General features: G+C 38.9%; 1 protein-coding gene across 2 annotated transcripts in view; it reads right to left on the reverse strand.

Moving 5' to 3' along the window:
* LOC123633016 (pleckstrin homology domain interacting protein) overlaps positions 1-5,143 on the reverse strand; it is a 131,595-nt gene extending 126,452 nt beyond the window's left edge. For both annotated transcript variants that reach the window (XM_045543919.1, XM_045543917.1), the window contains exons 1-4: positions 4,869-5,143; positions 4,695-4,753; positions 4,537-4,566; positions 4,286-4,345 (exon numbers count right to left, since the gene is read on the reverse strand). In XM_045543919.1, the coding sequence (XP_045399875.1) occupies positions 4,286-4,345; positions 4,537-4,566; positions 4,695-4,753; positions 4,869-4,908 (189 nt within the window). In that variant the 5' untranslated portion in view covers positions 4,909-5,143. The remainder of the gene's footprint in view (positions 1-4,285; positions 4,346-4,536; positions 4,567-4,694; positions 4,754-4,868) is intronic.
* Positions 5,144-9,485: the final 4,342 nt, after the last annotated feature.

Below are 9,485 nucleotides of genomic sequence, written 5' to 3' on the forward strand. Positions count from 1 at the left end.
TTTATATTAAGAATGAATCAAAGTTTTGCCCCTTCGGCCTCTCAGCATAAACTATTCCCGTCACATCTAACATATTTTATTCATTATTAAAATGATTGTAAAAGATTAAGACCCTATTTTATAGACTACCAACCAAAGTTTATTATTTCATTGATACTCTATTTAAAAAGTAAATAGTAACTCTACTACACATATTTACTTCATTATATGCTTGCTCCACAAAAAAATTATACTGATCAAGTCTTAAAAGTACCGCATTACCTTTAATACTGAATGGGAACTCCTGTTTCAAAAACATTTAACATGTTATCTATTTTTTCCCCCTAAAAGTTGTCTCCTAGGTTTTACACCTTAACTTTCACATTAATCAGCATACACTAAATAAATGTAAATCTAAGACATATACTTAAGTAAATCCCATTCACGGTTCCTACTCATCTCGGAATTTGAGACCACCAATAATTTATGAAAACTAGTATTAATACTCAAGCCATAGTGAAAAACACAGTAATTATAAAGAAATGAAGAGGTATTCTATAATGTGGTTAGTGTCTCAAAAATCTTCATCTTTGCAAGGAGAAATGATATTACAAAGAATGGCACTACGAAAAGTATTTATACAGTTTTCTAACCTGCATGATTTCGCTAGATCTACTTTTCTGTGTTTTGGAAAATTAAAACTCCAAGAATGAAATAAATTTTAGCACTTAAAGAAAATGTATTGCTGTTTCTAGTTCAAAATCACATACTTTCAGATTAGAAAAATTTCAATCTACTTATTTTTCAAATGAGACAACTGAGACAAAGAGAAGTTCCATGACTTGCCCAAGATTACCTACAGGCTAAGTATCTGCAGAGCTTAAGACCACAATCCACATCTCCTGACTCCCAATCCTTCCACTTGAGAAAGATTTCTAATAAAGTGGAATAATTTAAAGAAAAGCAAATATCACTATTTTAAAAAGCAAAAAGTACATCAAATTGAACAGATTAGCAAAACGTGAACATAGTTCTAAAAACAGAAAAGAAAGCCTTGTAAGCAAAAATGTAATCAAGAGTCCCTAGTCTGGTAAAAATGCTTGAAAATTCTGCCTCAAGATCTCATAAATATGCAATCATCATTAATTAAGTGACAACTACAAAGCAGACTTAATAAATCACTAGTTCTACTATTCAAACCAAAAGATAAACAAATAAATGACAAAGCTTTTCCCTTTGTCCAAAAAAGTTGAGTGTTTTTCTTATTCTATAAAAAGTTTGCCCATGCTTGGGTCTATTTAAAAAATAAAAATTTTGATGAAAGCTTGAAAAATGTGCTTTTCCTTTAAAGAAATCTCAAATTTTAAAAAATATAAAATCTGACTAAAGGTATACCATAGCACCTAAAACAATTTTTAAATTTCTATCATATTCTATTCACTTTGTTAAAAAATGTTTTCAACCCTAAGGGAGATGGTAATAATCGAAATCATGTTTTACAATATCAAAGGCAGAAATAACTCTCAGATTATGAACATTTCCTTTCTCAATCATACTTGAAATAAATGCATCAATTTTATGTTTTTAACCTCTAAATTTTTTAAAACCATTCTTAAAACTCCACTTTCTTCTTGAGCAAAATTCAATCGTGATTCTATCCGTAGGCTAACTACAAATGCTATCAATGCCTATTTTTAAACTCACATGTACCAATATTATCCCCATCTTAAATAGCTATAATGTGAATTTTCCTAGAAATTTCAATCTGACATAAGAATTCTCCCATTAAAAATGTGGCTCAGTTTATCAGCTGACATAGTGACAAATCATTTCCAGGCAGAGTAGAAACTAGTGAAACTACACACACTTTCACTCACCAAATCTTCAAACCAACATTAAATAAATTCAATTTGATATACAACAAAGTAAAACTTTTTTAAATTATAAGAATAAATTAACAGTATACTGCACAAAAGACTTTCATGTACTCACCTAGAGGTAAAATTTCAAGATCTACTATTAAACAAAAATAATGTGCTCAGAAATCTGGTGTTCCAAAGTGTTTTTAGACCTAACTAAACCTCAACAAAAAAGTGAAATAAAGTTAAATCACTCACACACTTAGATATATGGTTTGAGGGATAAGAAAGCACCCCAACTGGTACCTCACATCCAGTAGATACAGAGTGAGCAATATGCTAAGTGAATAAAAAGAGAAAATGAGTCAAAGAACTCCAAGTTCTAATGAGAATTCTTAACTGTTTCATGAGTATGCCAACATGACTGTTCTGGTAAGAAAGTGAAAACTCCAAGCAAGAAAAACCCCTTCCATGCAAAATAGGTGGATTTTCATAATAACATGCTGATAAAGACAATACTTATGAGAAACAGACTAGGAATATAAATTCACTTTACTAGTATTCCACAAATAAGAAACCCATCTCCCACCCCCCCCAAAGAAAATTAAATCAAAATCAGTACCCGTTTTTATTGCAGAAACCAAAATGATATTCCTACAAGGATTACACATTCCCATAATTTGGCCAGATACCATTAGCTGCTTCATTTAAAAAATATAAATATATACATTACCAAAACTCTCCAAGTTAAGAAAACACAGCAGTCAATCCTTAGCGACTCGGGGTTTGTGGGTTTTTAAGAGATGCCAAGATGAGTTTTGTAAAACCTGCCCCATCTTAAAAATGGAATGTCATAACCTTCGTGATAATTTTTTCAAATAGCAAAGGAGACATGTAAATCTACTAAAGATTTCTGTCAAATATTTATAAGCCTAAAAATTTCAAGTATTACAGTTAGTGAATCTTGGAGTTTACTTCAAACTCCATTCACTTTAGCCAACTACTGTGGGAAAGTGGCCAAAATCACTACTTGAAAACTAACAAACTTTAAGTGTGAAAATGAATACACTGTTACGTCTCCATTAGATTAAACCTCAGCACCGTTGCTTACTTCAACAGCTGTGAGCAGTTACAACTTATATTAAATCATAAAAGATTTATACACAAAAGTTAAAAGATGTACTATATCCAAAAATGAAATAAAAGTCATCATGCCATGCCTCCACTTCACAAGAGACATTCATTCTAAGCTACCTGAAACTTCCTAATCATTAGAGTAGCCCTAATGAAGTAACATTAGTAATTATAACTATCTCAAAACAGTTACAAAACGTCTCACAAAAATCAATGTACTGCATAAATTTTAAAGGCTTGGTGACCCCTAGTGTGACTGCTTTAAGTGCCCAACACATATTTATACAACCTCTATCAGCTTAGAAGAAAATGTTACAGAAAATATATATAGCTTCTTTAAAGTAACTTTATTTTTTCAATCTCAATAGTAAATTGATAGGTCCACTTTTGGAAAGCAATTTCTAGAAATTAAATATTCACTTTGAAAACCCACAAAATTAGGAAAAAGGTATTTTTAAAGCTATTAAACAAAATATACCCCAATATAAACAGAAAAACTTACACTGACCAAGTTCCATTCCATAGTAAATACATGGATGAAAATCAGAACTGTTTAGTGCCTCACAGTAATAATTTTTAATTGAACAAAGGGCATACCATGAGAATTAGCAAAATTAGAAAAAGCCTGTTAAACTTCTGGTTTGAGGCTGTTTACAGGCTTTAAACTTTTGCAAATATGTTTTGGTAAAGGCAAGATATGCCGCTAGCCAACCACTATCACACATCTGAAACCTTCCAACAAAAAACCTAGATCTGAATTTAAGGATAGCAAAAGAAACGAGATAGGAGGGAAAAAAATGTCTTGCCACGGTTCCGCAGCGGCTGAATAGCCTGCTTGTGAAATGCTAATGCCACTTCGGAGCAGTTAGTCACCAGCTATTGTGTAGGGCAGGAGAAAGCCGAGCCGGCCGCGCGTGCAGAGAGAGCAAGCGAGCGAGCGAGCGAGCGCGCCCTCCCTCCTCGCGCCGCTCCCGCCGCCGCCGCCTCGCGCGCGCCCCCGCGCCCGCACGGACGCGCGCGCCGGCCCCTCCTCCTCCGGCCTTGCACTGCACAACACTCATGACGTATCTTTATTTCTAGCACATTAACAAAATATCACAAATAAATTGTCCGCAGCCCCTGCGGCCCCGGGGTACGGGTCCCCCCGGCCACTGGCTCCCGCAGCCCCCGCGCCGGCCTCCCAACCCTCCCCGTGGCCTTTGGAGCTTTCACGTTCTGGGGCCAAGTTTTTGTCTCTGTAAAAAATTGCGGGAAATTCAATTTTTATTCGACTCAGGGAAAAGTTTCTTTGCTCTGCGACGTGAATGTCTCACCAGATTCTGGTAGGTCCTGGGATGCTCCTTCCCGGTCCAGTCGGTGCGCCGAGGCAGCAGCTGCGGGGAGAGGACGCCCCGTGAGCCCGGCCCCGGCCCCGGCCCGCCCGCTCCCCTCCCCCGCCCACCCCGCGCCCCGGCGGGGACCCCGAGCCCCGCGCCCCGCGCCCCGGCGGCGGCGACGGCGGCGGCGCAGCGGCCCAGGGGCGGCCGCGCAGCGGCGGGACGAGCCGGGCCGCCGCCGCCCTTACCTCCTTCTCGGCCACCTCGCGGATCAGCACCTGCAACAACAAAGCGGGGAGAGCTGAGCCCCGCGCCCCGGGCCGCGGCCCCGCCGCCGCCGCCGCCTCCCTCCCCCACGCCCGCGAGCGGCGAGCGCCGGCCCGGCCCGCGCGGCGCGCCGCCGTACCTGAGCCGCCTGCTGACAGGGTCCATCTTCCAGGAACCGGGCGATGAGGAAGTAGAGCTCTGCGCGGGAGAGAAAGACGGGGAGACACACAGGCTGAGCGGCCGGGCGGCGGGGGGCGGGGGGCCGCGGGCGGAATCGCCCGGTGCCAGCGGCCCCGGCAGCCCCCCGACTTACCCGATCGCAGCTCCGAGAGGCCTTTCCTCTCACAAGACATGTTTATGGGTCACTTCAGGGCCGCCGACGGGACACCCCGCCGCCGAGGGGAAGCGGGGACGGTGCCGCCGCCTGCCCTATAGCTGTCACTGTGTGTTCACGAGCCGATCCTCGGCTCCACCATTCAAGCAACGGCGGCGGAGGCGGAGGAGGAGGAGGAGGAAACAACAACTCTCAGGCAGCGGCTACGGCCGTAGCCGCCTCCGCCGTGGATCCCTCCGCCGCAGAAAGGAGTCCGCCGCCTTCGCGGTCCCGGGCTCGGCCCCGTCCTCGGCCCGCGCCCCCGCCCCCCGGCGCAAAAAGAGTGCCTCCGACCCCTCGCTTCCAGCGCCCGGCAGCCGGCACAGCGCGATCCCCGCCCTCTCCTCCCCGGCCGGGGTTCGATTTATTTATTTATTTCCAGTCGGAGAAGATGTCGGAGCCAGAGCTGCCGGTTGGCTGGAAGGCGCTTTTCTCTGTGGAGGCCGATAGCAGGAGGGAGGGGGCCGGGGACGGCTCCGCGGAGGGATCTGACGCACACAGAGCCGCAGCACAGGCTCTATTCAGCGGCGCTGGCTGGAGCTGAGATGGAAGTTAGTTTCTATGTAGCAGAAATAGGAAACAAATGAAGCAAAACTGCCCAAAGAGGGGAAATGCCCGGAGGATGGGTCTCACTCTCACGCGCGCACACAGACACACACGCAGAGAGCACTCTCACGCTGGGCAAACTCGAGATCGCGCTGCCCTGCCCGAGTTGAATGATAGTGTTTGGTTTCTGTCTCTTGCCATGTGCATGTGTATAAATGCTGCGGATTGGCATCTGTGTAAGTCTTGTCCTGCGTTATTTCTGCAGCCTATGCAAGTGTTGTGTAATTTATTGGAGTGCTGTATATTGCAATAGAGGTTTAGGCTGCTTTTTGTTAGGCACTTGCGTTTCGCAGACCCGTTATTTGTTGAAGCCACCTCTGCATATTTCTTTTAGTACTGCCATTGCCTTAAGCATGCATTTTTAAAATGTTTTTTATTGTTAAACAGGCAAAGCGAACTCCTGATTTGTACTTCAGATACTCTTTTTCCTTATTACAAAAGGCTAGTGGTGGCTAATTAGGGATTTGGGATTAAAGAACCTTAAAGCTTTTTTAAGTGTTTTCAAGAAGGGATAATGTAAACCTGAAGGAAAGGAAAGGACGCTAATATTTATCTCTAACTGATCTGGAGGTAATTTAGTGACAGATCGATAACCTACCGAAGGATATTGAAAGAGTATCCTACAATTTAGCCAAGGTGATTAGTGATTAAATAATTTAAATAACCTGTGTATCTTGCAGTTGACTTCGTCATGCTAATTAATGGCTTCTAATTTGAGGTGTAAACCATTCCTGTTTACAGTTAATCACGGGAAGACTTCTTGAAAACTGACGAAAAGAGAAAAAATTAATCTTTTGTAAATTAAGTGTGTAATTACCGGTTTTATATGCTAAATCATACATCTGTGCTTTGCTGATGAGGATAAGGGCCTTGTTTTTTTAAAAAAACGAATATGGGTGAAATTAATGGAAACAATGGAAAAAGCCATTTGTTAGAAAACAAGGACACCAAGTGATATTTATCTCCAGATGATTGAAGCACTTTCCAAAAAGACTTGAGAGTTCAGTTTTTTTAAAGATTGTATTTTAAAGGAAATTAGGATAGTCATTCTTTTGTTACCATTTAACAAAAGATTCTACTTTAAATTTTTAAATAACAAACTGCATTTTATGGGTCTGGTTTTAAAAGGTTATTTGTGGGGAAAGGACCAACAAGCTGTATTGTGGTTTTCTAGATTGTTTCTTTCAGCCTTGTGCCCTCCTAGTTCCTCACATTCCTAGTGGGAAATACTTGCTGCAACTGCCTTGAGCTGCACTGCAAACCTAAGCGTGAGGCACTGGTGTGATGCCTTATACTAAAACATCCAGAAATCATCATACACGTGAGAAGAAAAAAGCATCACACCCTTTTGAATAATAAAATGTAAAATTGCCGTTTGTAATTCAATCTTAAAATAAAAATGGAAGGTTATGATGCCTTGTCTTATTGCAGCCTAGTTATCAGAATAACTGTTATTTTTTTTTAATTCTGTCTTCAAATACTGAAAATATTTGCCTCTTTAAAGACACTTAATTCTGTTCTATTATAGGTAAAGTAGCCTACTTCTAGACGGTTAGGCTTGAAAAGATCGACATTTTATATGCCTCTTTGCAGTTGTATTTATTTTTGTGACTGATGCTGTCTTATCTTAACTCTTAAAGTATTCTTCAAATGTGATATTTTACATTATCATGATGTTCTTTGAACAAACAAATTTTAGGAACTAAAAATTATAGTTGAGATTTTCTGGTTAGGAAATATTTGTATTAATATGATTTTTACTGATAGATATTTTATCCTTGTGAAGAAAAACAAACCAAATTATGATATGGAATATAAAATTACTCTGGGTCAAATTTTCCATATATATCTTGTCAGTGTTATGTAAACATGGAAAACTGGCATGATTATCTCATGTATTCTTTTCATTTAGAAGCTGTGAAGCTTTTTCCTAAGTATACTACTAGTACTTAGCTTCTCAAAAAATTTTAAGGAAAATTCCCCCTCTAAGTTTTCTAAATACTGTGTTCCTGTCATTTTGATTAACCTTTGATGTTTATAGTTTCTTTTTCAAATACCTAGTTTGAAGATAGTTGTAACCCTGCTTTGAACTAATTAATAACTATCAGTCTGTTATAAGAAAATATGAATTACCTGCTAAAAAGTAAAACTTCTCGTTAGCCAGATAAACTATTTGTTTTTAACAATGGTTGTTAAATTGAATTCTACTAAGTCCTTCAAATGTAACAAATACTCCATTTAACCATTTAATTTCTTTAAACAGAAAACCACATTTCTGAATTCTGGCATCATCAGTTAACTATGAAGTTAATTAAGTTACTTATTGTACATGTATACACAAAAAGTCTGTACATATCAAATAGAAAAAAAATCTTATTTGGAAGTTCTATATTTTAGTTCCCAAAGCAATGACCCTTGCAATTCTTTCCTTAGCTAACTCTTTCACATATAAGGATAGTTCAGATTCCATCTATATCCTTTTCTATTTGTTCATTTTAACATTTTCATGGACTTCAAAAATAAAAAGGTCAATTTTAAAAGATCTCCATGCCTTTTAAATAAGAAGGTTAACAAAAAATTGCAAAAGTTTGGAAAGCCAACAACCAATGTTTTTATATAACACAGTCTCTTTAGGAGAAATATAAACTTTTTTTGAAATGTGAAAGTTTCTGTGAAATTCATCATTTTTCACTTAGCATCACATGAAACAAACATTTAACAAAAATTTTGACCTGATCTTTATAAGCTATTATTCTAATAAAATAATCAAATACTGCCATTTTAATTCTTTCTGGAACAAGATAGGGTAGTATTTATATGGAAAAAATATTCTACATTTATGAAATTGGGTTAGTCTCCACTTTTAAAGTATGTATTAAATCTTGTTTTGATGTTAGGCTTCTTCTATTGCAGAAGCTTTTATCCTATTAAGTATAGAAATGGAAAAGTAGAAAACACTCCTCTCCAAAAAATACCTTTTTTTGAATACTTATCTGCCCCAAGAACAGAATACAACTGCCAAAGGATCTTGTTTAGCCACACTCCTCCCTGTGGCTCGCTCCCCAATATTGTTATGTTTCTGTCCATACCTGTCTGACTTTCTCTCTCAATACACACATCTTTCTTCCTTCATAAAGCATGAGTATTTATCAAATTTGAAGTAGGTGAGCAGATATATTGTTTGACTGGTACAGAAAGAATAGGGATAACTAACTTTAATAAGCCATCCCATTATTTAACTATATCTTTGTCATTTAACATTACTTAACAATTTTCCGTTATATCTCACTGAGAAACCTTTTTAAGTTAGAGCACATTTCCTTTTAATCTGTAACAAACATTGGCTGTTCCCTAACAATCATATAATCCTTTGCATATTTAAATGTTAGTAATTCACTCAATCTTTTTTCCTCCAAGTTAAGTAATCCTAGTAGTTTATACTTTTTATAAGTCTTAATTTGCAGAAGAAATACACATCTTCATGGATGTATTTATATGGTTTTTTAAAATATCACTTCATGAGTTTAACAGTACAATTACAAAGATTAAAGGAGAAAAACAATTTTAGAACATATTCCCCTAAGATTTGGAGCAACACAGTGGATAAAGCAGAAAAAGCTGTTCCAGATGGCAGGAAACATAAAGGAGAAGTCTGTAGGCATGTTCTATCCTAGGAAGATGTCTGATGGACTGGGAGTGGGCTGGGTTGAAAGAAGAGAAGGTAGACTTGCAGGGAGGAGCAGCGCCGCCGAGGCACTGGAAAGTTACTGGCGTTACGTATTTTAAATAAAGCATACTATTATCAATGTGATTTTAAGATGGGATTTAGGGGCAGGAGTTATGTAGTCACCTGCTTTTACATGTGCCTGAATTCATAAACTTCAAGAACCCCAAAGAAGAAAAATCATTTTAGTTTTGGAAAAGGAAGGGGGAAGTTTATCTGACAAGTAG

This window comes from Lemur catta, chromosome 2, assembly GCF_020740605.2.
Source record: "Lemur catta isolate mLemCat1 chromosome 2, mLemCat1.pri, whole genome shotgun sequence".
In the NCBI taxonomy this organism is placed as follows: domain Eukaryota; kingdom Metazoa; phylum Chordata; class Mammalia; order Primates; family Lemuridae; genus Lemur; species Lemur catta.